Source organism: Aspergillus sclerotioniger (genome assembly GCF_003184525.1).
Source record: "Aspergillus sclerotioniger CBS 115572 chromosome Unknown BO94scaffold_7, whole genome shotgun sequence".
Classification (NCBI taxonomy): Eukaryota; Fungi; Ascomycota; class Eurotiomycetes; order Eurotiales; family Aspergillaceae; genus Aspergillus; species Aspergillus sclerotioniger.
In genome coordinates this window covers 874,055-896,693 of record NW_020290997.1, presented here as the reverse complement: position 1 = coordinate 896,693, position 22,639 = coordinate 874,055, and the positions used below count along the sequence as shown (strand labels likewise).

The 22,639-nt window shown below is 53.4% G+C and overlaps 12 protein-coding genes across 12 annotated transcripts; 6 read left to right on the top strand and 6 right to left on the bottom strand.

Annotated features, from left to right (window-relative positions):
- Nucleotides 1-3: 3 nt before the first annotated feature.
- Nucleotides 4-703, bottom strand: BO94DRAFT_532991 (DNA-directed RNA polymerase II core subunit RPB9). Its single transcript, XM_025611246.1, has 2 exons — nucleotides 115-703; nucleotides 4-52 (listed from the first exon to the last, which is right to left on the bottom strand). Exon 1 carries the CDS (start codon nucleotides 521-523, stop codon nucleotides 281-283), a length of 243 nt encoding a protein of 80 aa, XP_025470028.1. The 5' UTR covers nucleotides 524-703; the 3' UTR covers nucleotides 4-52; nucleotides 115-280.
- A 322-nt stretch (nucleotides 704-1,025) lies between these two features.
- On the top strand, nucleotides 1,026-1,984 carry pin1 (peptidylprolyl isomerase ESS1). Its single transcript, XM_025609808.1, has 4 exons — nucleotides 1,026-1,165; nucleotides 1,244-1,647; nucleotides 1,707-1,823; nucleotides 1,875-1,984. The coding sequence occupies exons 1-4, from the start codon at nucleotides 1,163-1,165 to the stop codon at nucleotides 1,882-1,884; spliced, it is 534 nt and encodes a 177-aa protein (XP_025470027.1). The 5' UTR covers nucleotides 1,026-1,162; the 3' UTR covers nucleotides 1,885-1,984.
- Nucleotides 1,985-3,850: 1,866 nt separating this feature from the next.
- Nucleotides 3,851-4,562, top strand: BO94DRAFT_616177 (uncharacterized protein; the record flags this gene model as incomplete). Its single annotated transcript, XM_025616799.1, has 1 exon — nucleotides 3,851-4,562. The coding sequence occupies exon 1, from the start codon at nucleotides 3,894-3,896 to the stop codon at nucleotides 4,560-4,562; it is 669 nt and encodes a 222-aa protein (XP_025470026.1). The 5' UTR covers nucleotides 3,851-3,893.
- A 461-nt stretch (nucleotides 4,563-5,023) lies between these two features.
- On the top strand, nucleotides 5,024-6,095 carry BO94DRAFT_364623 (uncharacterized protein). Its single transcript, XM_025607194.1, has 2 exons — nucleotides 5,024-5,294; nucleotides 5,360-6,095. The coding sequence occupies exon 2, from the start codon at nucleotides 5,415-5,417 to the stop codon at nucleotides 5,919-5,921; it is 507 nt and encodes a 168-aa protein (XP_025470025.1). The 5' UTR covers nucleotides 5,024-5,294; nucleotides 5,360-5,414; the 3' UTR covers nucleotides 5,922-6,095.
- BO94DRAFT_532989 (uncharacterized protein) lies at nucleotides 5,961-8,914 on the bottom strand. Its single transcript, XM_025611245.1, has 3 exons — nucleotides 8,487-8,914; nucleotides 6,309-8,426; nucleotides 5,961-6,258 (listed from the first exon to the last, which is right to left on the bottom strand). Exons 1-3 carry the CDS (start codon nucleotides 8,778-8,780, stop codon nucleotides 6,031-6,033), a joined length of 2,640 nt encoding a protein of 879 aa, XP_025470024.1. The 5' UTR covers nucleotides 8,781-8,914; the 3' UTR covers nucleotides 5,961-6,030.
- Nucleotides 8,915-9,004: 90 nt separating this feature from the next.
- Nucleotides 9,005-9,998, top strand: BO94DRAFT_622405 (nuclear cap-binding protein subunit CBC2). The gene is made up of 5 exons (XM_025617080.1): nucleotides 9,005-9,175; nucleotides 9,245-9,339; nucleotides 9,403-9,447; nucleotides 9,500-9,691; nucleotides 9,742-9,998. The coding sequence occupies exons 1-5, from the start codon at nucleotides 9,110-9,112 to the stop codon at nucleotides 9,872-9,874; spliced, it is 531 nt and encodes a 176-aa protein (XP_025470023.1). The 5' UTR covers nucleotides 9,005-9,109; the 3' UTR covers nucleotides 9,875-9,998.
- BO94DRAFT_512317 (pyridoxal 5'-phosphate synthase glutaminase subunit PdxT) lies at nucleotides 9,879-10,958 on the bottom strand. The gene is made up of 2 exons (XM_025609807.1): nucleotides 10,660-10,958; nucleotides 9,879-10,594 (listed from the first exon to the last, which is right to left on the bottom strand). Exons 1-2 carry the CDS (start codon nucleotides 10,911-10,913, stop codon nucleotides 10,021-10,023), a joined length of 828 nt encoding a protein of 275 aa, XP_025470022.1. The 5' UTR covers nucleotides 10,914-10,958; the 3' UTR covers nucleotides 9,879-10,020.
- Nucleotides 10,959-11,104: 146 nt separating this feature from the next.
- BO94DRAFT_532986 (4'-phosphopantetheinyl transferase family protein) lies at nucleotides 11,105-12,478 on the top strand. The gene has a single exon (XM_025611244.1). It carries the CDS (start codon nucleotides 11,362-11,364, stop codon nucleotides 12,289-12,291), a length of 930 nt encoding a protein of 309 aa, XP_025470021.1. The 5' UTR covers nucleotides 11,105-11,361; the 3' UTR covers nucleotides 12,292-12,478.
- A 398-nt stretch (nucleotides 12,479-12,876) lies between these two features.
- Nucleotides 12,877-13,813, bottom strand: BO94DRAFT_460861 (1-acylglycerol-3-phosphate O-acyltransferase SLC1; the record flags this gene model as incomplete). The annotated part of the gene is made up of 2 exons (XM_025607900.1): nucleotides 12,877-13,037; nucleotides 13,102-13,813. 2 exons carry the CDS (start codon nucleotides 13,811-13,813, stop codon nucleotides 12,877-12,879), a joined length of 873 nt encoding a protein of 290 aa, XP_025470020.1.
- A 526-nt stretch (nucleotides 13,814-14,339) lies between these two features.
- Nucleotides 14,340-17,639, bottom strand: BO94DRAFT_364470 (anaphase promoting complex subunit bimA). Its single transcript, XM_025607193.1, has 3 exons — nucleotides 16,998-17,639; nucleotides 16,714-16,887; nucleotides 14,340-16,664 (listed from the first exon to the last, which is right to left on the bottom strand). The coding sequence occupies exons 1-3, from the start codon at nucleotides 17,332-17,334 to the stop codon at nucleotides 14,527-14,529; spliced, it is 2,649 nt and encodes an 882-aa protein (XP_025470019.1). The 5' UTR covers nucleotides 17,335-17,639; the 3' UTR covers nucleotides 14,340-14,526.
- A 438-nt stretch (nucleotides 17,640-18,077) lies between these two features.
- On the top strand, nucleotides 18,078-19,294 carry BO94DRAFT_532983 (SND2/TMEM208 family protein). The gene is made up of 2 exons (XM_025611243.1): nucleotides 18,078-18,319; nucleotides 18,374-19,294. Exons 1-2 carry the CDS (start codon nucleotides 18,311-18,313, stop codon nucleotides 18,884-18,886), a joined length of 522 nt encoding a protein of 173 aa, XP_025470018.1. The 5' UTR covers nucleotides 18,078-18,310; the 3' UTR covers nucleotides 18,887-19,294.
- On the bottom strand, nucleotides 18,865-22,363 carry BO94DRAFT_532982 (uncharacterized protein). Its single transcript, XM_025611242.1, has 3 exons — nucleotides 21,946-22,363; nucleotides 21,141-21,857; nucleotides 18,865-21,086 (listed from the first exon to the last, which is right to left on the bottom strand). The coding sequence occupies exons 1-3, from the start codon at nucleotides 22,065-22,067 to the stop codon at nucleotides 19,352-19,354; spliced, it is 2,574 nt and encodes an 857-aa protein (XP_025470017.1). The 5' UTR covers nucleotides 22,068-22,363; the 3' UTR covers nucleotides 18,865-19,351.
- Nucleotides 22,364-22,639: the final 276 nt, after the last annotated feature.

Sequence of the window (22,639 nt, the reverse complement as noted above, 5' to 3'; positions counted from 1 at the left end):
TCGAGAATCAGACGAAGACATTGCCGCACGCGCAGCAGACGTAGTAAAGTTTCTGGGGATCAAAAGTCAGCCAACACCCTCATGTACGCTGCGAAGACAGGCAACGAGGCTCACCATTCCCGTTTCGGCGGATCGCTGTTGGGACTGGAAGAAGACTGCTTCGGCTTCGCCGCAGCTCGGGCAGAGCTTGTTGGATCGTGGAAGCTAATGAGAGTGTGTATTAGCCACGGAAATTTCAAGACATCTTAGAATGTATCCATGACACGAGACCTGCTGGGTCTTATGCCAACGAGAACCCGTCATAGTCCTCTTCGGACAAGGAGTCCTCGGATGACGAGTCACAGACGAAGCAGGTGATCTCCTCCCCACAATGAGTACAGAAACCCGGGAGACAAACCGTAGGATCAGATCCCACATCCTGAGTCACACCAGCTGTGTCTCCGACTTGGGTGTTCAGCTTGTTTTGGTAGACGCAGTAGGAGGTCGCGGGCTCGCCGACGTGGCAGGTTCGGCAGGTGAACATCAACCGGTTGTTGATGCGGTCTTCTTTCGGATAAAGCAAGTTGGAGCTACCGATTGTTAGCACATGTTCAGTCGGATGTCTATCGAGGGAAACCTACCATTCGCGACAGAAGCGGAAATGGATCTGATCACTGGGCTTGCTATCGCCACCGGCGGACGGGGACGGGCTTGCAGACATTTTCAGGTGTTGTGTTATTGACTCGTACTGAAGACAACGAGATTTGCGTGCAGCGTATACAGCGAGTGTTCAGTATTTATTCGAGCTTGTTCCGCTTAAAAGCAGGTAAAAAAGAAGGACGTTCGAAGTTATTGGAGATGAGCGAGAGATGGCTGAGATGGAAGTCGGAAGAAGCGTCGAGGCGGGCTGGGAGGTTCGAGGCTAACGACGGTTAGTCCACCACTAAGTCCTCACCGCCCGGAGGTGTTTGTCCTGTTTGTGGGCTTTGCGTGGTTTGCGGGCGGGCCTCTTCTCCCCCGCAGTTTGTCCCGCAGCAGCTGCAGCACAAAACCACTCCCATTCCTGCAGCTTTATATACCCTTCTAAGTGACCCCCCCCGTTCGCTCGTTGACCCCGGTCTTCCCCCCAGAAGCTATAGACAACTATACATATCATAGATAGACAGACATCCCCCTCAGCAAAATGGTAAGCCCACCCCGCCACCGCCGTCCAAGAAGCTATTGTTTACCAAGCTCGCAATTGGTGCTGACCATGATGCGTTAGGTAGAGACAGGTCTTCCGGCAGGGTGGGAGGTTCGCCACTCCAACTCCAAGAACCTCCCTTATTACTTCAACCCCATGACGAAGGAGTCTCGTTGGGAGCCGCCGGCAGACACCGACACCGAGAAGCTCAAGCACTATATGGCGAACTACCACAGTGGCCCGGCCGGACGCCCCGATGGAAATGGTCAGAATGACGGCAAAATTCGCTGCAGCCACCTTCTCGTCAAGCACCGGGATAGCAGACGGCCTAGCAGCTGGAGGGAAGCGGAGATCACCCGGTCGAAAGAGGAGGCCATTGAGATTCTCCGGGGCCACGAGGAGCGAATCAATGCGGGGGAAGCGAGCTTGGGGGATATTGCTATGTCAGAATCTGACTGCAGCAGTGCTAGGAAACGAGGAGATTTGTATGTTCCACAGCCAAATTCGCGGATATCTTGTTTCACCGGGGCTAACCAATGTTTAGGGGCTTTTTTGGACGGGGTGAGATGCAAAAGGAGTTTGAGGATGCGGCATTTGCACTGCAGCCTGGCCAGGTCAGCAGCATCGTTGAGACTGCCTCTGGCGTTCATCTGATCGAACGGTATGTGCCCATTGGTTTGGTGATTAGTACGTACTGACGCGGTGGATGTAGTGTCCAGTAGAATTTCAGAACCACCTATTTGTTATAAGTGTATCTAGTTGGAAGGAATAGCTACATACCTTTGCTACATGAGGAATTGCATTCTCATGCTCTCATTCAGGTTTCAATACACTGACGTAGGTTCTAACACAGTAGGTAGCGTGTTCCAGGCCTGTGAGGACTGCGACCTGTATGCACTAGCCTTTGTCGATACAACCCAACGAAATGCGCGCTGAAGTCTACTTACTAGATACCACCCGACCACACTAGATTTAAAGATACAATATGAGTGTTACGAATATGCCTGGAGTATATGATCTAGGTTACCTGTTGTCCCTAGATCAGGATTAGGGCTTGAATGAGGAGGAAGGCGGGTTCCTCAATTTGATCCACGACCAGCCGAAATCCATGGGAACTTCCATGCGTGGCTTGACTGAAGACAGTGAAATATTATCCCTGAACACGAAAACGTTCAGACTGGATTGCGTGGGGGCTCGATACTAGATACTAGGGAATACTCCAGGCTCTAACCATCTACCTACACTACGAGACTTCCTTCGCCTTCTTCTTTAGACGAGCACAACGCGTCAATGGAAACCATTTCCGGTGCTCGGGCTCTGTTCCAGATCCCGCTTCCAGATCCGCCCCACTGACAGCTCATCGGATTCGTCTCTCTAGGGCAAGATGTGCACATCTCAGATTCACCAAGTGGTAGACAGAATACGCCCTCGGCTACCTACAGCGGGATCCACCAATCCTTATTGAAATAGGAGAAAGAAAACAGATCAACTGCAGCTATCTATGGAGGGGAATCCCCCAGCTATAGCTCTATAACGACGTTGATTCCATCTAAAGCCTCCAACTTCTCAATCACAGAATCGTTCAGTTTCCTAACTTCCATTAATTTCCTGGATCTATTCCATCTCAGGCAGAGGAATAAAAGGGCTTACTTGTTTGGGATATAAGTAGGAGGTAGTGCTATTACCCTCCTTGATGATTCTATGCGAGTGATCAGTACGAGCTCCCCCCTCCCTGCAGTCAGGGTGTAGACAGTCCGTGCTTACTTCTGGACCCGATCGAAACTTCAATGACGCCCGATCTGGCTTTCCGTCTTGAGGTTGTATCTGCCGGTGATCGATGGGATCTCTGCATTCAGCTCGGTACCTACAAGCCCTACATGCTTGAGAAGCTGTATTTCAGCCAGCCACTTTTCTTTCCCCCTCCATTTCCTCTTGTGGTAGCAGCCTCGGGCACAAATACAAATTGGGTTGACTGCCCTCATCTCCCGAATAAGAATTGGCTTACTTGGGATGATCGACTGGAGGAAGTGTAGTTCAGGTCCGAAACTCTTCATCCCGGAATCCTTCTCCGGTCAGTCTACTCACTTCTGAATACACTCGGCAATATTCTGAAATATCACCTCGATAACAAGCTCAACTCCGTGGAACAAAATCGTCAGCACTCGAGTTGGAAGTTTCTCGGAAACTGCCCCCACTTCAGTAGCCATCCTGACGAGGTGGTCTCAGGACTTGACGACCTTCTCGTGCGATTATATTGGGGTGCTTCCCCCCCCCCCTCTCCGCTGCAATACGTCAGTAGAGAATGTGCTTAGCCCAAATACCAGACGAGCCCTAAAAGAATAGGAACTCGTTCGGCCTTTACCTGGAATCTTCCGTCGGATCAAAAACACAGAATATACAGCCGTGGGTTCGTATCTCCGACATTCCGACTGATATATCATCGGCTCTGGATAAAAAAGGAGGGAGATTCCATTTTACTTTAGGATTTCCCCGTTGATAATGGGACTTCTATCAAGTGTGAATCGCCGTTCTTCTCAATATTGCGGCAAAGTCAGGTTGGGGAAGCATGTCGCCCAAAGTTTGAGTGATATCAATATCGTAACTTTCATGAAATTTCATCAGAACCTAGACTTATAAATATACGGGTCAGTATGCACCTGCTTGGACACACTCATCATCACCTTCATTGACCATCTGTTTGTTTCTAGTATCTCTCCATAACCAACGATCAATGTCGACCCTTGCAACAATGCCTTTGACCAGGCAAAACAGAGCCCTCTTCGCTGACTACGGCGTAGATGAGAGAGCCCTCGTTATCCCCGAGAACCTCAAACCCATCATGCCAGCTGGAATACAGGATGAAATGATGAAGTGCCTGCACGAGGCGATCGCAGTTCTGCAAGCACGGGAACTCTACAGGCCGCGATTCGAGCAGAAGTACGCTGAGCGCTTCGATCATTTGTGCTCAGCAGGTGGTGAGATATACAAGCAGCACATGGAGTCCGTGCGAGCGATTCAGCACTGTGTCCCGCCCAGGAAGATCCCCAAAAACATGGTCCACTTGACCCCGTTCGGACACGATTATGGGGTATTCGTATATCGGGAAAATATGGCTCTGAAGTATGTGGAGCTGGGAAAATTGCCAAAATACAACGATGCTGTTGACCGAGTGGAAGCAATCATGAAAGACGAGCTTGTCGGGGACGCGTGCATGGCATCGCTTTCCTGGTGGAGGTCGGTCTTCCTTGGAGAAATGCGAAAGTTGATCCATGGGAGAGAGCGCATGTATATGCCGACGCAGGAGGCCACTGTCAAGGAATTCTGCGAGTTGATCAGGGAGAGAGTCGAGGATGGGGACCAAGTGGCTGAAAGATTTGAGAGGGAGGCTGGTGCATACTAGATGGCGATATTGAACGATGAGGCATGATCACAGGTCATATGGGTAGGAATGGGTCATGGATGGGAAGGGCTTTAGCATTTTTCTTTGGTTGACTTGGGGTTGGGTTAAGCAAACTGAAAGATACTAGAATGCGATTCTGTTTTATTGTCAATGAATGAAAAACAGAATACCGTAATGTGGTAGGCCCCGATGTAGCAGGAGGAAGGAACATCCCTCCTTGATAATACACGAGAGCCATCTCTCATCTCTCACATCCTGTCTTTACAATTTATCTGATCCTTCCTCTCTCCCACGCTAGTATCTGTCCATCCTGCGTGTGATCCAATGTGATTCTCCTCACACCTAGTAGTAACTAAGTACTCATTCCTCGCAGCTCACGTGAACACTGAACCCTACTTTACAACAAAGAAATATCATCTCCATCACAACGAAGCAGAGGCAAGTTAAACCAATCCATTTCTCTCAAAGAAAGCCACACTGCAGTTTAAATAACACTTCTTCATTCTTCGCAACTGAATTTTCCTTGTCAGCTTACCACTATACTTCTGTACCACATTCAACCACTCATAACATAATATACTTTCATCCACTCATTTATATCCCCCACCTTCTTACTATTAACTACCTCCACCTCCACCTCCACCTTTCCACCTTTCCACCTTCCCATCTAACAAAATCACATTCTATACACATACACATACATATATTCCCCAGTTCTATTTCCAACCTCTAGTAGCTACATAACCCCTCTCAACCATTACCACCACTCCTACTCCCACTAACACCAACCCATCTAGACCCCACCACCAAAAAATCAACCCAACCCCCAAAAAACAAAAGATCCAAACCAAAATGTGCCAAACCCTAACAACCACCCACCCTCGCTGCGGCTGCCTCACCACAAAATACTTCTCCGCGTGTCGTCTCCGCTTGCGAGGAAAATGCACCCGTCGGGAGATGGTGTTCCTCAACGCAAAGGACAACAACGGGGTATGTGGGATGTGTATCGGGATGGAGGAGAAGAGGGAGAGAGTGATGGGGTTAATTGGGTGGTTGGAGGGGAGTTATTTTGATGTGGATTTTGAGTTTGAAATGGTGGATTTGAGGTTGGAATGTGAAGGGGACGAAGGTGGGGATGCGGAGAAGGAGGTGATGACTACGAGGTGTGATTTGTCGAGGGTTTGTGATCCTGTTTCTCTTTTGAGTGGGATTGTTGCTGGGAGTGGTGGCGGTGGTAGGTCTGGGTTGGGGGTAGGGAAGGGGAAGGCGGGGGAAAGGACGAGGAGAAAGGTTCGAGGGCCCAAGAGTACGAGGAGGGTGGTGGATGGGGACAAGGAGAAAGCGAAAAAGGGCAAGTGATCTAGATCCGGTTACAGGCTGGAAGTGCTACGGAGGTGGGGGCTCAACGGCATCATGTCTTAATCCTATACTATTACTGTATCACAAGTGATTCCATTCCACCCACTGCTCATAACGCCGTGTTGAGTCGTTCCAGACGCGATGTGATATTCTCGATGATAGCAGACTCGCGCTCCACCATCTGCATGGCGTCGGCAATCTTCGCCCGCTGCAATCGCTGGGGAACCCGGGGATGCGCCCCCGGCGACGATGCCGGGCTCCCTGGGTCCGCGCTGATGGGCGACTTGGCCGCAAGAGTCTTCACCTCCGTGAGTAGATCGCCTGCAATCTCCTTGACCTGTTGCGAGGTTAGTCTCGTGGTTTTGCCCAATGTAAGACACAACTTACAGCTTCTAGTCGTTGCGTCAAGACCCCGTCCTGCTGGTCCTCCTGCCTGGAATCTCCAACCGATGCCGACACCGTCTCCACTTCGGCAACCCACGACTTCTCCTTGTCGCTCAGCGGCCGTCCACCGGACTTGAGGAGTTTACTCCGCAACCCCTCGTACCGCTGCACCAGCTGTGTGTGCTTGTCCTTGGCAGTCTGCAGCCTCTTATCCAACGCCTCCCCGCTCCGCGAACCCTCAATCCGCGTGCTGTCCTCCGCGATCTCACTGGAAACCCCCTTGACACGGTCCGCCACATCGGCCAGTTGCTTCAGTTGATCCCGCATCTCGCCCTGCAACCGCTCGCAACGACGGAAGAGGTCCGATGCCGCTCGCTCAAGAGCGTTGGTGTGGGCAGACAAGATCCGGTGCGCAGCGGCAACCAGGTCCAGGGTCGCCGGAGACAGCCGCACCTGTTCTTTCAGAGCTTGACGTTGGCGATGGGGGACATGCTTGTCGACGAAGAACTCCAACGGAGGCTCCGCATAGAAAATGGCCGGAACCTGGTACGGGGGCCGACGAGGGGGCAAGACGGGTGAGCCAGGCGCTTGATCCTCCGAGTCGAACAGTCGCAAATCAGCAATCGAGGGAAGAGGCACCTCGGGAGCATCCAAGATGGCGGCATGAGGAGTAGATGAGTGGGAAGTCAACAGTAAGTAACCGAGGTCATAATCATAATACACCAAAGCAGCCGGCAGGTGGCCGGTCAGATTCTTTGTGCCGGCGTTTCCTTCCACCTCAAGAATTCGTTCTCTCAAGGCTGCAGCGCCCTCACAGAGGATCTGCAAGCGGAATGCGCTGCCAGTGGTGTCCTCCGATTGCAGTTCCGCCTCGAGCCTCTGAACCCAGGAAGTGAGAGAGAAAAATGTCACGTTGTTGGTGTTTGTAACAAAAAAGCTGTACCGAGAGTAGGCGTCCTTCGTAAAAGTGGGCCAATTGTTGGCCGATGTACGTTCCCCCTTCATTGTGTCCAAGGACTCCACGAGGAGCAGATCCGATGGTTCGGAGACAGGATCGCTAAACACGTTATTCTTGGGCTTGGGAAGCCACTGTCCTTCAATGCCCTCAAGCTCGAGACAGATATGGATCCTGCCACTTCCGGTCGAAAGACAGATGACGGTAGCAGACAGCCGGTCGTCACCGCTCTCTTCCAGTGCGAGCTCCTCCTCGCCCATCATGAGGGCGTCGAGGTCGACTTTGGCACTCATGACAAGGATATCGCAAAGGTCCAAGTCATCGATCTCATCGCTGGTATCGAACCGGAACGGACCCTGCAATCTCGGGATGGCGCTTGGGTTTGCTGGACGAGTAAGGACCTCCGAGCCAGAGCCCGTCTCCGAATCAAACTCCGTGTGCAAAGGCTCCTGGTTGTCGATCTCAGCTAACCAGTCGTACTGTTGCCGGCAGGCAGTCAATTCATCCTGAGAGTCCGCCTGGTCTTCTTCCAGAGCAGCCAGCTTCGGGACAATAGCCGCAGTTAGCGAGGGGACTGTCGTCGACGGCGCGCGCCACTTGGAGGGCAACAGCGGACACAAAGCGTAGAGGTCGCCGGGTCGCATTGCAACCCACAGAGTCATGGGTGCCCAGGCGTCCTCCTTTTCATTTCCACTGCCCCCGAATGAAGCGGATGCCACCTCCATGTCGATAAAATCAGCTGAGAAGCCCTTGTTCTTCCCAAATCCCGAAGGCGCAAAGTCCTGGTCGGATGAGCTCCCGTCCACCAGCTTCCTCAGGTCCACGGCCAATGTTGGACGGTCAAATGACCAGTGGTTGTTGCGATCCAGCTCCCACACCCGAACCGCGGCGTCGGCAGTGACCGTCACAAAACAACCTCCGAGATTGCTGTGGACGCCCAAAGGATGCCATAGCGCCGACACCACCGGCGATTCGGGGATAACGTGCGTCGTCGGGCCTAGTTGGTACGATTTCACCCGGATGGGAGAGCTATCTGTTCCGGACAGGTGAGATGGATCGGGGAGCACGGCGATGAAGACGGTGTGATCAGCGATGATGGCCAAGAATGCGCCATTTGGCGAGGGAATCAGTTGACGAATGGTCTGGAAAACCGGCACCACTAAAACCTGGACGTCATCAGCTATAGCTCCACACCAAGTCATGTTGCACTGCACGGTCCGTCATACCCTGTAGTGCACAGTGCGATTCTCAGGCTGCTGCTTCTCCGTGGCACCATTCGATCTTGCGGTTTGTTGCCAATCGTCTTTCAGTCTCGTGAGGATGGACCAGCGGATTTGGTTGTCGACTACTGTGAACAACTCATTCCCGCGCTTGGCCTGAATGCGCGTAGGTCCTGAGTAGGGGATATCCTTGGGGCCCTTGGGATATTCGGGGGCCTTTGCGCTGGAGCTGGCGAAGATGGAGGCACCGGGCGAAGGGCGCGAAAGCCAGGGAGGAGTGTAGCTGATGACTTTTGGCATGTTCAAGGCGGTTGGGATGGTGGCAGTTTTTGATCAAGCTTAAAATATCATCTTGCGCTGGAGATAGGCTGGTGAAGAGGAGGGAATGAGGGAATTGCTAAATTGAAGGTGGGGGGGTGTTTGTGAAGATGGAGAGGGTCGGGGAAATTTTGGCGGAGAAGGAAAGCAGTCACGTCGGTCAGTTCAGTCGCTGGCCGGGCGCCAAGAAGTCAGCTCCCGATCTTCTCACCATTCATTTCCGCTCCATTGACTTTCCTCCTGGCACGCCGTCGCTCGCTGTCGCTTGCCATCTTACACTTCCATAGTGCTTTGGCCAATTTACCGGCATCATGAGCACCCTCCTGCACAACACCGTTGACCGTCTGGACCGGCCTAGTGCCTACTATGTGGGAAAGGTAGAGCTTCTTCCACCCCAAAAGGCTACCCGGAGCTTGGAGGTTGGTTATTGACGACCCTTGCAACAGAACAAGAGACGCAAGTACAGTCAGGATGACACCGAGAGGGCAGAAGAACCTGCTGATAATCTGAAAAACGCTACCACCCTATATGTCGGCAACCTGTACGTCCCTTGTTTAATACTCCATGCTGGCAATCCTGTCGATGCTGCTGCTAACCGTCGCAGTTCTTTCTACACCACGGAGGAGCAGATTCACGAGCTTTTTGCCAAGTCAGCAACCCGAAATGAACCAGAATGACCCCAAGGCTGATGGATGTTGCAGGTGCGGCGAGATTAAGCGGCTTGTCATGGGTCTTGATCGGTACAACAAAACCCCTTGCGGTTTTTGCTTCGTCGAGTACTACACCCACCAGGATGCTCTGGACTGCCTGAAATACATCGGAGGTACCAAGCTGGACGAGCGAATCATCCGGACGGATCTGGATCCTGGTTTCGAGGAGGGACGGCAATACGGGTATGTGATTGGAGTTTTCCCCTTTAAGTGCAGGGTTCTGACTCTGGCAGGCGTGGTAAATCGGGTGGCCAGGTTCGTGATGAGTATAGAGAGGAGTACGACCCCGGTCGGGGTGGTTATGGTCGCGCATATGCCGACGACCAGCGACGTCGGGAGGAAGAGGAGTACGGCAAAGGTAGGTAAACAGAGGGAAATCATTCAGGTTGGCGCAAAAGCGGCGTTTATGTACAATCTATTTCTATCACCTGCTAGAAGGCATCCCAAGAAGAAAAATTTACACCCGATACCCACACTTGGACATGAGGGCTCTATTACCACTGCGCTGCAAGTCATGCCTGTTGCTTGGCATGTCTTCTCCGGACAGACTCCTCCACTTGGCGCAGCCACCACGAGTGGATGCGGGCGTCGTCGGTCAGCTCCGGGTGGAAGCTCGTTCCGAAGACGTTCCCTTGGCGGACGGCGATGATATCGCCGGTCTCCTTATCCGCATCAATGTGTGTCCCCTGGCTGGCCAATTTCGCCGCTCTTCCGGGTAGGGTGGCGAGCACCTCCACACTGTCTGCCATTGCCTGTCGTGCAGTCTCGTCTTCAGCCTGGCGCGAGGGCGCGATGACCGTCTCGTCTCTCTGGGCCTCATCGACTTGTTCGCCCTCTTGGTGGGGGAGGATTTTCTCCACAATGGGGGCCCGGATAAAGACGGCGGGGAAGGACGGTTGCTCCGCGCCCAATAACGGCAAGTCGAGGGGCGCCTCGAAACTCTCCGTCTGTCGGCCGAAATGGTTCCGGTTGACGCGCACGTCAAGCCCACCGATCAACTCCTGGCCACCTTTCTTCGTCCGGTTGGCCGACTCGGCGAGAAGGATCAGACCGGCGCAAGTGCCCCAAGTCGGCTTTCGGTGGACCCTGGAGGCGAATGTCAGTAAGGCCACATAAAGTGATGCAGACAGGACGGGAGACAGCAGACATACTTGACAAAGTCTCTCAAAGGCTCCAGGAGGTTAGACCTGGCCGCAACGAGGGAGATGGTGGTACTCTCGCCTCCGGGCAGCACGAGGGCATCGCATCTCTCCAGTTCCTGCGGGGTGCGCACTTCGATGAACTCCCATTGCGACGGGGAGTCAACGTTGTCTGCGGACAAAGTGGCAGCCGCCTTCTTCAGCAACTGAACATGCTCGTAAAAAGCGCCTTGCAAGGCGAGAACGCCGACGGTGGTGCTGCCCATTGCAGTTGTAGGATGGCCACTGAGTCAGTGGCTCGAGGACCCACGCCATCTATAATACTTAAATAATTAAAGTATAAACGCCGCCTTATGTCAGCGCATCAACGTCGGGCCGGCTTATCGCCACGTGCTGCCCCGCGGCCCGATTATCCCAATGCGGCAGTCCTTCAGGGCAGCTGAACAACACCTTTTGGCTTTCAACGACGCGCTTTGCTGTTACTCTCCCTCGAATCCTCAGACAGATCGATGGTCGGCCTTGTGTGACCTTTTTGAGAAATCGCTGGCAAACATCTGGCACCAGCATGGCTTTATGACCTTTGTGGGGCTACTTACACCTTCCATATCATCATCTCTTTGCTTACGCCCGATCTACATCGCCGACAGCTATACCGAGTATCTCATGCTCAATTGAACCACCACATCACCCTATACAAACCAACTGAACTTCACAATGGCCTCTACTCCAGACAACAAGCCTCCCGTCCTGGTGCGGTGGTATATAGACACGCGCCCCCTCACTGCGCATATCACCACGCTTCCCCTCCTCTCAACCCTCCAGCCCACCGAACAAGAAGCCATTCAGAAATTCTATCACCTCAAAGACAAGCACATGTCCCTAGCCTCCAATCTCCTCAAATATCTCTTCATCCACCGCACCTGCCGCATCCCCTGGAACCAAATCACCATCAGCCGGACGCCTGCCCCGCACAAACGGCCGTGCTTTATCCCCTCCCCGACCCTCTCAACTCTCTCCACACCCATCCCGACAATCGATTTCAATGTCAGCCACCAGAACTCCCTCGTAGCCCTAGCTGGCACCACCTATTCCCACCCCAACATCGCGCAAGTGGGCATTGACATCACCTGCGTCAACGAACGCCACGGCAAACGCGGCCCGGAGCCACGCACCCGCTCCTCCTTCCTTGAATACGCCACCATCTTCACGGAAGTATTCTCCGCACGTGAACTCTCCCTCATCAAATCTCTCACTCATCCAAGCGGCAAATACTCGCTCACCTCTCCCGAGGGCATTGAATACAGCTACCGCGTCTTCTTCACATATTGGGCCTTGAAGGAAGCTTATATCAAGATGACAGGGGAGGCGTTATTAGCCCCGTGGTTACGAGAGCTAGAATTCACGAATGTCATTGCGCCAGATGCGGGCGAGGCGTATCAATATGTTAAGACATCATTATATGGGAAGGAGGTGCGGGATGTAAGGTTGGAGGTAATGGCGTTTGAGGAAGACTTTCTGATTGCTACGGCGGCCAGGGGCGGGGAGATTGGGTCGCGGAGTGGTGCGTGGGAAGGGTTGGTGAGTATTGATATTGAGAAGGATGTGAGACCTTGTGCGATGGTGGAGTGTCAGTGTTTGGTCTAACATCTCCAATGATCGAGTGTCCATATATTTGGAGGGCGAATACTACCACATATCGATCAAAGCTTTCTCAACTATGCATGCCGATATCAAAGCAAGAAGCGTGTCTAGGAAAGTACTATGACTAGTAATAGGAATAATGCTTCTATGTACACTCTAGGAACAGAATGACCCGGCCCAGTCTAGTCCGTCGAGAGTCGAGACAAACGAATTCTCCAAGGGACGTATTATCTTATGCTCTTCTCGCTCGACGGAATCTTCCTCTTCTACGCCCCATTCCTCCTTCACCAGGCAACCAACCAACCGCCCCTACTTCCACTTCTAGACGGGTCTTCTCGCCCCGATTCTGATGTCTGACTGTTGCCTCCCATCTGGTACCTTCTACTCACGGTAACCAGGTGAGCAAAGAGAAAGACCCAGTATCAGGGCGCAAGACACAATCCCTCCTCTACGACAGATGGAAGGCATACTGATACTATATATACCCATCACCCGCGTGTCAAGCCGTTACTTCGTGTCGACGTGCAAATCGTAGAGATGAGGAATGGGAATAACAATGATGGCGAGACAATATCCTCATTTATTTGCTTACAGCTCCACGGAAGTGGACTTGCCGTTGGCCGCGACGGTATCGGTCTCGTCTTTCTCGGATAATTCAAGAAGAGTCTTGAGCATGGACTCGCGCGTGGACTTGGTTAGAGCGTCAACGTCGGCGGAGGTGAGACCCTCGGTGCTGATTGGGGGGAGGACTAGGTGCGATTAGTATGAGATAAGTTCTTGAAAGATGACGGGGAAACGGAAGAGGGAAGATACCCTTGATCTTGATGGTGCCAGCTTCAAATCTCAGGTTCCGGGGAGACAGAACATGCGAGTAGTTCTCTGTGACAACGGGAACAATCGGCACACCGGCCTTCACGGCAAGATGGAATGCGCCCTTCTTGAAGGGCAGCAACTCCGGGCTATCGGAGTAACTCCTGGTACCCTCGGCGAAGATGAAGACGCTCTGGCGATGATTGCGCATCTCTTCGGCGGCGCTGTCGAACGCCTTGACGGCGGTTTCGCGGTTGGCACGGTCAATGAAGACAGTGCGGGAGAGGGCCATGAACCAGCCGAGGAAGGGGATGTGGCGGAGGGATTTCTTTGCCGTGACGCTGCAGTAGGGAGGAAAGATGGTGCCAAGCATGAGGACGTCGAGTTCGGACTGGTGGTTACCGATGAACACGGCGGGCCGGGTGGTCAGGTGTTCGGAGCCCTCGATAATGTTGAAGCGCACGCCGGTGGTATAGCGCATGACCCATTTAAAGCTGCGCGCGGTGGCCCATTGGGAAATGCGGCCGTAGCCGGCGAGACGGAGCACAATGGAGGCTACAACGCCGTAGGTGGCGCAGAGGAGGAGCGAGCCATAGGCGGCAAGACAGCGGGCGACAAAGGCGGCGCGGGGGACTTTCTGGCCGAGGGCGAAGAGCGAGAGCGTGACAACGACGAAGGAGCTGATGCCCGATGCGATGTAGGAGAAGACGGACATGGCGGAGAAGAGGGTGCTGAGGAAGTGGGGGGAAGGCGAGGGGAGGGGATGTGCGCCGGCTGATCTGCGTGGAGAATGGGTTAGATGGAGACTTTATAGCCAGCCAGGCGGGCGAGGGGCATCCGTACGGGAGAATGTCTGGGGGAAAAGCGGTTGGGGATGATGAGGTCAGGCGAGAGACTTGCGGAGATGGAGCATGACCCGGCGGCAGGGGTGGAGGGGAGGAGAGGGGAGGAAGCGGAGGAGAAGAAGGAGGAATGAAAAGAGGGAGATTGGGGAGAGGATGAGGATGGACTCAGACAGAGGACACACCGAGGCAATTAGGGGGGTGGAGGACACCGAGAGGAAGATCTTCCAACGATCCGGAGGAATCCAAACTGTTCGATGGTCAACCAAAAGCCAGCCGGCCGCCGTTCGGACGTGGTTTCGGCCCCGCTCACCGCCTTGGTCTCGACCAACTGGTGGGTTTGTTTGACCCCGTCTTAAGGAGTACTTATAAGAATGGTTACAGGAATGAATCCAACAATGGTTCCAATGGCAGTGCAATCATTATGCTAACAATAGCCTCGATTATGCAGCCGGCTCGGACGACCGACATCCAAGAGAGTATGTTCAGGTCCTGTCGTCCGGCCTCGTCGTCGCTCGTTCCCAGCCCTCCTCCCTCGCTAAGATACAGAATCCAACCCAGGAGCCTCGACTCGAAAATGCCCTCGCTAACCAACCCGCCGGCTAACGCCCTCATAATGCTGATGCTTGCACAAATTCAATCCGGGAAAAACGCCGCCCCCCCGCCAATACTGAACAGGGTACAGAGGAACCAGACCACAGTTCACAGGTAAACGGAGAAGAATAGTAACAACAAGGAAGAAACAATCAGGCCATATCTTCGTCATCTTCTTCGTCGTCATCCAGCGACTCCATGGCGTCCTTGATGTATTGGGCCGCCTGCAGATCCAATTAGCCCGGCCCTTCCAGATGGGGTCCTCCAGGATCAGACTTACCTTGGGATCCAAGTTCAACGCAGTCGTAAAGTGCTTGATCGCGTTGGCCTTTTCATGCAACATCTTGTAGAGTTTACCCAGGAGATAATGCACGTTGGCCTCATCAGGTGCCATGTCCTTCAAAGCCTTCAATTCCGTTAGAGCCAACTTGAGCTCCGAAAGCTTCATCAGCATCCGCGCCTTGCGGAACCGAGCAAGCACGGAATGAGGGGCCAGTTGGCAAGCGCGCCCATACTGGGCTAAAGCGGCTCGGGGGTTATCCATTTTCTCCTGAACAAGCCCAATGCAGCAGATGAGCACCGCGTTTGTCGGGTTAATGTTGGCTGCATTGCGGAAATGTTGTTCGGCAAAATCGAGCTTACCCATCTTCTCGTATACTGTACCCAATCCATACCAGGCATTATAATGGCGACTGTCAGCACTAATGCCATGCCGGTATGCATCGAGTGCCTTGTCGTATTCTTCGTTGGCCACAAACTCATGCCCTTGCAACGTGAACCCATACGCGAAGTGAGGGTCGAGCTGCGTTGCTCGCTTGAAACACTTGAGGGCCTGGTCATGGTCACGCTGGTGAGAAAAAGAATTGCCAACGGCACACCACGCCTGAGGGGATAGACGATCAATCTCCATCAATTCGTGTGCTAAATAGGCTAGCTCGACATCATTCTTGAGATGCCAGAGCACGGTCGAGTAGATTTCCATATCCTCTAACCGTGATGGAGCCATCGTCTTCACCCGGACAAAATACTTCTCGGCCTCCGAATACATCGCTTGCTCGTAATATGCTCGCCCAATCTGCGAAAGGACCCAAGGGGTCTCCCGCTGGCCCTGAGACAAGGCCGCAAAGATCTGCGTGGCTTCAGCGCAACGATAACGAGAGAGCGCAAAGTATCCCGATGCCAGTTTGGAAAATAGCTCTAACAACCAAATCAACGCCTCAACTGCTTTAGACCGATCAAGTGAAGCTCCCCTGGAAGAAGTATGGTGAACTCCGTTCGGCACCAGTGTCGCTGGCCGGTGCTCCTTGCTTTCGCCATCATGCGCGTCATTGAGGTGTTTTCGATTGCCGCTTACGACACGGCCCACACTTGTAGTGGCGGTGGTCCGACCTTTCGCGCCAGTAGACCTTACTTTCTTCAGCTCCCTGACATCTTTCGCTCCGAGCGTCGTGCTGGAAAGCTTGCTTGTGGTAGGCTTTATCTGATTGAAAAGCCGGACGCTCCGCCGTTGCGGCGCCCCTGGTTCGGTGGGTTGCGACGCAGAATGAGCCACCGATCCCGAGACCGTCCGCTTGCGATCGCCCACCCGGGATCCGTGAGTGACTTCTCGCTCCGCATGGGTTGCAGCCTGCTCCTCGACCTCAGCTTTGGTCCTTGTTCTGGGCCGAATACCCGTGGGCTTCATTTTGGGTGGGGAGTCCATTGTGTGATCGGCGTTGATGGTCTGTATGGTCCTATTTTTCCGTGCAGGAGCCAAAGGTGGCTCCCAAGATGGATCGCTCCGATGCGCGCCACGAACGTCGTCCGACTCGCTGCTTTGTGCCCCCGGGGTTTCGGTGCCTTCCCGAACTGCAGGCGCGGTTGGTGCTCCTGTAGATGCCACGCTGACGGTGCTTCCGTTGAGTTTCTCCCACAAAGCCGAGCTTCCATGGGTGGTGATTGCCTCACTCCGAGACGTTGCCGTAGTAAAGGGGTCAACACTTGAGTTCAATTTCGCTTGCGTTTGCAACGGCCCACTTGTAGACACTGGCTTGTCCGAGGAGAAATCCGAGTCCTCCTGTGAAGCAGACGATACTAAAGCGTTGAGATCCGGTGTCATTTTGAAGATATTAGGGACGCGAATATTGACCCCTTCAGACAATTAGCGACGGTACTCTTCCTACCCAACACCGATACTCACCAGTTTCACATAGGCCCAGGAAGGCATCCCACATGAACGGGTTCAACTTGAGCGCCTCGGCATAGCATTCTACAGCCGTGTTGAGCTGATTATGGGCATGCCATAATTTACCCTGCAGACATAACACTGCTGCCGCATCGGGTAGATGTTGCCTGCGTGTTTCGCTGTGTTTGCCTACACATCCGCGAACAAAAAACATGTCAGTTACAACTCAACCAAGCAGCAACGGTCGCGGGCAATGTACAGCAAGCGCGACAACATCTTTGAAACTTCACAGTGCTTACCCCAATGATTCTTGGAAGCCCAAAGCCCTTTGCTTCGATCCAGCGCCTTGATGCCGTCGAGATATTTCCCCAGGTCCAAGCACGCCTGAGCGAAGACATATGCGCAGCCAAGATGTGTGCCTCTAGATCCAAAGTTCTTGCTATAGTCATAGGCTGCTTTCACCTGACCGTTTTGAAGGTGACATAAGGCGAGTAAGTATGAAGATTCCGACGCCCGGGGCTCGTATGCGTGTAGCCGGCCGGCAAGAAAAAGCGCATTGCGGACGAGGTTGTTATCAAGGTGGTAATATATCAGCTGCCTTAGTTGGCTGGATACATGTGCGGTGGAAGGCGACATGGTGAGGTGCGCTAGTCATTCAAGGAGGGGGGTAGATGAGGAGATCGGGGGGGCGATGAGGATAGGAGGCGGCGTTGGTTAGAGGAATAGGTGAGCGGTAGTTGAAGAGGTCTTTCAACCCCGAAGGAGCATCGGGGGGGTGGGAATAAGTAGTCAAGTCGTATTTAGTAACACTAAGAATTCTGGGGGCGCCGCGACAACCGGGTTAAGGCAACAACGACGTGGTGTTTCTTTGACTGTATAGATAGGGTAAAAAAAGACTGTCGATAGCCAACAGCAGCCAAAACAATGAGAGGCACAGTATAGTGCAGGGCCAATCCCCGCCGCTTTGTTCCGAACGGTCTTTCCTTTATCTCCGATACAGTTCTGACTCCTGACGAGTTGAGGGGTGGATGCGAAGCCGTGGCAGAGTACTCGTGGATGACGTCCGGACGACTCGTGACGCCCGTGAGGCGCAGGAAAGGGGTCAAAGGGAGTCAAAACGCATATCGTGATGGACGGACAGCAGACGCGGCAGAAGACAGAGACGCGAAGGAAGGCCTAGGTGGCCGGAGGGAGGGGGCGATGCGGTGAAGTCCGACAGTGTCGTCACGACGCCTTTTGGTCTGGCCATGCGATGTTTTGGAGCCGCGGGTTCATGGCCGAAGAGTGGCTGGTGGAGGCGAGGCGCGGCCGCTTGGCCCGTTGTGGTGGGCAACGCCATTCCCTCTTCGGCACCACCAAGTACTCGTCGACTTGTACTTGGTAGTAGTAGATACTTGTCCCTCTTCCACGTCTTTACTTCTCCTCCCCTCAATTCCCCCCTCCCCCACGATAATGCTCAGGGCTTATCGCTAATCGTCAATACAATCAGAGCGCGGATCGCTCTTGCTATCATCTCCCTTTCCCCGCGGTACCCTCCACATTGTCTGCATCACCACGCGACCGACCTGCATCATCCGACATACCTAACCAACCCCCAAGATCACCGATCATCATGGCCCAGGTTAGTCCATTCCAGCCCCTCTACACTCTCTCTATCGCTCATGATCTCTGCTAGAAAGCAGCCAAAACCCTCGCAGCGCGTAATGCCTCCCTCCTCCTCCGTACCCACGTCATCAGTGCCGCCCTCCATGCGCTCTTCCTCGTCCTGCACTGGCTCTTCAACCGGCCGCGCTCCCTGACCCCCTACTTGGTTCTGGCCTGTCCCACTCTACTCATTGAATTCTACCTCGACCGCCTAGGTCGTCCAAGCTACGCCACACCCGATGGCTCCCTACGTTCACCCGGTGAGGATCTTGGAGCCGCGGGATTGACAGAGTACATGTGGGACGTTCTGTACTGGACGTGGGGCTGTATCGGTGCCGTTTGCGTGTTTGGAGACCGCGCATGGTGGCTGTGGACCGTGGTGCCCGTGTATTCGGTATGGTTGGCATACTCCACATTTACTGGGATGAAGAATGGTCTTGCAGGAATGGGAGGCGGTGGTGGCGGCCAGGAGCAAGTCGCGACCGAGAGCAAGAGGCAGAAGAAAATGGAAAAGAGGGGTGGGCAGCGTGCTCAGTATCGCTGAGCTCCACTCATGGCGTTGAGTGGGCTACGTGTTGAAGGGCTGTCGGAGAACACATATGTACAGGGTCCGCGCATAGCGCGATTTAGGAAACCGCCTCCAACGTCGAGGGAAAAGCATTCTCAGGGTGTAGTTTGGACACAAAATCAACGCCTCTAATACGAAGAAGGTCGGCGCTGGGGACCCAAGACGATTAATCTCGGCCAGCCGTTCCAGAAAGGGCAGATAGTACAGAGCAAGGTAGGAAACGGAAACGGTGGAACGATCACCAGGACAGGGGCAAAAGTGTCATCAAATGAAAATGCTATGTCGTGACGTACAATCGTAGGAACTATGTGGGGAATAATCAAGGTCATGATCGATCTGAGATAGCAATCAAGCGAATAACAAGAAAATTGGGATATCAATCATAATAGGAATTGCCAAGCAACAGCAACAGCTAACCTGCTTCTCTCCTTTGGTTTGCATTTACAACTCGGCGTTGTCTTCAACGGGTTGAGTCGATTCAGGAAAAACGGTTTCAGCAGCCTCAGAAACAAGGCTGCTGGTAGTAGAACCTAGAGTTGCCGAGTGCGACTCGGCACTGTCCATGGCAGAGTCGACTTCGACATCGATCCCGGAATTTGGTGACTGCTCGTCGTCAGCAACACTAGGCACAAAGCCTGCAGTTCCTAACGCATCATCGGCGCCATCAGTTTCGTGCAGAGAAGGCGAAAATTGGTCCTCGGAAACTGGAATGGATGCACTCGAAGCATCTGCATCAATACTATCTTCCCTAGGGACGCGGTCAGATACTACAGAAGCTTCGGGAGTCGGGCGGGGTATTCCGTAGATTGAGTGCAGCTTGTTCATAATGTCTTCGGCATAGGCGGCATCTTTACCGACAAGAAGCCCCGAGATGAGACTCGCGACAGCTTCTTGCTCGGAAGATAAGTCGTGGCCGGAAACCCCGAGATTGTCGCTCTCTGAAGGCACATGACCAGGAGTTCGATGAGTATCGGGCATGTTCTGATCAGTGACATCTGCTGCAGCTACTCCCCATGGCGTCTTCTTCAAGTCACTGGTGTCATCGGTGTTATGTGTCACAGCAATATCGTTCTCACTATCGCTTCCGAGGGTTGTCGGGGTGTAACCTGGAGACCTCTCACCGCCGGGCTGGGGCGAAGCATGTTCCTCATCTCCTGCCATACTTTCATCGTCACCATCAACCCCGTTGTTCTCAATCTGGGAGGTGGAGTCAAATACAAAGGTAGGCTCGTTCTCTGGAAGCTCATTGTCTGCTACACCATCTGTTGCTGCGTCCCCACCCACGGTTTCCTCGGGTGCGGGGATAGGCTTAGGTCGTGGAGGCGGAAGGTCAGATCTGGTGTCGAAGTTATCGCTCACTTCTCTGGCAGTGATCTTCCAATTTCCAACGTTCCTTAGTCTGCCAAGCTCCTTGGCGGCAGCCTCAGCAATCTCCATTCCATGCGACAGAATTTCATCCGCTGCGGCTCTCGCCTCCTCAAGCTTTACATGTTGCAGACCGAAATCGAGGAATTCATCTTTCCAGTCCTCGAACTGTGCTTTCAATGCATGGTACCTCGCCCAATCCTTGTACGTGACGCCATCCATCCAAGCCCAACGCATGCCTACCTCTTGAAGTCCGAGATCACGGACACTATCCAACACATCGAGAGTAGAGTTAATTGCGCGGGAAACACGGTAGGTTAACTCCCGTTCAAATGAACCGCGCCACTCCCGAAGGGCGTGGGCACGGTCTCGAATGGACACGGCGGCTTCTTTGACGTTTCCCAAAAGCTCGTCCTTCGCGGCTTCCTCCTCCTGAGGCGCATCTTCGACTGGCAAGGACTCTGCCAGATTGTTGATATGATGCTTGAGGGCTATCATCTCATTGTCAACAACAGCCTCCAATGCGGTCGTCAAGCTTTCTCCCTGCGTTCTTGTTTCGCTTGCCATGAACATGTCGACGATCTCTTGCAATCGCTCTTCAAGGTCCTCAAGTCCCTTCTCTGCAGCAACAGCAAACTTCTGTTGCCAAGTGCGCAGATCCGACTCAATGCTATCGCGCGCTTTCGCAGCCTGTTCTGTAGGTGACAGTGTCTGCTGCATAATTATTTCTTCCGTTGTAGAAGATGACGTCAAATCTTTTGCCTCAGTGGCCTTTGGTGAGGAGGGGGAAGAAGATGGTTGCTCCGATACACTGTAGATAGAAGGTCAACAAATGAGGCGCGTTTCTCACGGTGCTGAAACTTACGTCTCAACTTCCTCCACAGCCTGTCGAAGTCTCTTCACTTCGCGGTAACTGGCCAGTCTCTCACCGATTTTGATTAGCTGCGGTTCCACGTTCTCCCAGTAAAGCCCAGTGACTCTGGGCCAAAGTGAGCTATGGATGAAATAGATGGCCGTAGACCAAGAGTTTTGCGCGTAAGGTAAGACAGTGGTTGTAAGCATGTCTTGCCCCGATGTGTAAATCTTGCCAATGAATGGCCTGTACTTCGCGCCGAAAGGGAGAAGGTAGTCTCCGTACGCAGACTTCACTGCGCCGTTGACTCTTTGGAGGGATGGCGACAAAGCCGCCTCGACGCGTTTGACATGAGGTTGTATTTGAGACTGATACAGGCCGTTCACACTGTCTGTAGCGGATTGCAGGTGCGGGACAACATTTATCTCCCACTGCTGCTGACCATAGAGATGCGCTCTATCCAAAGCAGGCGCTCCATATCTCTCGTATCCACGCTTGAAAACGCGCGAAGTGGGCGCATAGACCTTCTCATTGAGGACCAGCACGTACGGGCGCGCTGTCTCGACGTACGGCGCGCCGTACGCATTGTAATAAGGAGTCACATGAGGTTCGATGTAAGAGCGAGCAACCAAATACGGTTTGCAAACTCGCGGTGAGGTATCCGTCAAGTCGGACAGTTGAGAGGGGCAGCGCAGGAACGGTGTGATAAGTGCATACCAGATGCATAGACTGTTGGTTTGGTCGCCAGGTTAGGACACTCCAAAAACCGAAGCGCTCTAAACCGGAGATCTCGGCCTAGACTTTTGAGAAGACTTACCGCACCAGCAACCCAACTGTCCACCGAAAAGTGCCTCGCCTGCTTGACTTGAGCCCACTGCTTCTGGATTCAACCGCCCGGTCGCTTCCCTCCGGGGCATTGCTATTATCCGGAATGGCCATCATCAATCCTTCCCCGTTGTGAACGGGGCGTACCGCTCGCTTTTAAGTCCGGCGGGCAGAAAACTGTCACTCGCGTCGCGTGTCCAATTCGACCAAGATGGTAGATAAATAAGTCGAAGATAAGGGGTCTAGATCATCGCCTGCACATTCCGACAGCCGGAAAAACCAAAGCGCCCAGCTAGATAATTCGGGAATGGAAGACCCCAGCAACGTTTTTCCGGGATCACAAGCTGAATCCTCGAAGCGCACGCGACGAGAAAGTCCCGGGCCCGTCTTGGCGTGGCCGACCTTTAGAGGGGTTAATGGCTTGGTGGGTGTAGTTGGCAATCTGTAACCTACCAGGAGGAAAGAGGCGAGAATATATTCGAATCGAAGAGAAGCGGGGCGATATGACGCCAACTCCCGGTATCTTCTTCCTTGAACACTCGATCTTCCTAGTATGTAAATAGAATGTAAATGATAACTGTTGGGTGTGCTCGGTCTCTTGTCGATCAACCACAGGCTGCATGTTGGATTCAAGGCACCCTAAAGCAGTGAGGTCATCGGTCCCTCGGTGGCACCTCATCCGTCTG

What these genes read in the sequence shown, in the direction of transcription:
- pin1 (XM_025609808.1), top strand. An exon ending in GCTAGGAAACGAGGAGATTT is followed by an intron (nt 1,648 to 1,706) that starts GTATGTTCCACA and finishes ACCAATGTTTAG; the next exon opens with GGGCTTTTTTGGACGGGGTG.
- BO94DRAFT_532982 (XM_025611242.1), bottom strand. Translation starts at nt 22,067, where the DNA reads ATGGCCATTCCGGATAATAGCAATGCCCCGGAGGGAAGCGACCGGGCG. An exon ending in ACAGTTGGGTTGCTGGTGCG is followed by an intron (nt 21,858 to 21,945) that starts GTAAGTCTTCTC and finishes CCAAACCAACAG; the next exon opens with TCTATGCATCTGGTATGCAC. An exon ending in GCTGTGGAGGAAGTTGAGAC is followed by an intron (nt 21,087 to 21,140) that starts GTAAGTTTCAGC and finishes TTCTATCTACAG; the next exon opens with TGTATCGGAGCAACCATCTT.
- BO94DRAFT_364470 (XM_025607193.1), bottom strand. Translation starts at nt 17,334, where the DNA reads ATGTCGCCTTCCACCGCACATGTATCCAGCCAACTAAGGCAGCTGATA. An exon ending in GGCTTCCAAGAATCATTGGG is followed by an intron (nt 16,888 to 16,997) that starts GTAAGCACTGTG and finishes GCGGATGTGTAG; the next exon opens with GCAAACACAGCGAAACACGC. An exon ending in CCTGGGCCTATGTGAAACTG is followed by an intron (nt 16,665 to 16,713) that starts GTGAGTATCGGT and finishes AATTGTCTGAAG; the next exon opens with GGGTCAATATTCGCGTCCCT.
- BO94DRAFT_532991 (XM_025611246.1), bottom strand. Translation starts at nt 523, where the DNA reads ATGTTCACCTGCCGAACCTGCCACGTCGGCGAGCCCGCGACCTCCTAC.
- BO94DRAFT_532989 (XM_025611245.1), bottom strand. Translation starts at nt 8,780, where the DNA reads ATGCCAAAAGTCATCAGCTACACTCCTCCCTGGCTTTCGCGCCCTTCG. An exon ending in ATCGCACTGTGCACTACAGG is followed by an intron (nt 8,427 to 8,486) that starts GTATGACGGACC and finishes GATGACGTCCAG; the next exon opens with GTTTTAGTGGTGCCGGTTTT. An exon ending in TGACGCAACGACTAGAAGCT is followed by an intron (nt 6,259 to 6,308) that starts GTAAGTTGTGTC and finishes ACCTCGCAACAG; the next exon opens with GTCAAGGAGATTGCAGGCGA.
- BO94DRAFT_364623 (XM_025607194.1), top strand. Translation starts at nt 5,415, where the DNA reads ATGTGCCAAACCCTAACAACCACCCACCCTCGCTGCGGCTGCCTCACC.
- BO94DRAFT_512317 (XM_025609807.1), bottom strand. Translation starts at nt 10,913, where the DNA reads ATGGGCAGCACCACCGTCGGCGTTCTCGCCTTGCAAGGCGCTTTTTAC. An exon ending in CCTTTGAGAGACTTTGTCAA is followed by an intron (nt 10,595 to 10,659) that starts GTATGTCTGCTG and finishes ATTCGCCTCCAG; the next exon opens with GGTCCACCGAAAGCCGACTT.
- BO94DRAFT_532986 (XM_025611244.1), top strand. Translation starts at nt 11,362, where the DNA reads ATGGCCTCTACTCCAGACAACAAGCCTCCCGTCCTGGTGCGGTGGTAT.
- BO94DRAFT_622405 (XM_025617080.1), top strand. Translation starts at nt 9,110, where the DNA reads ATGAGCACCCTCCTGCACAACACCGTTGACCGTCTGGACCGGCCTAGT. An exon ending in ACCCTATATGTCGGCAACCT is followed by an intron (nt 9,340 to 9,402) that starts GTACGTCCCTTG and finishes TAACCGTCGCAG; the next exon opens with TTCTTTCTACACCACGGAGG. An exon ending in ATTCACGAGCTTTTTGCCAA is followed by an intron (nt 9,448 to 9,499) that starts GTCAGCAACCCG and finishes TGGATGTTGCAG; the next exon opens with GTGCGGCGAGATTAAGCGGC.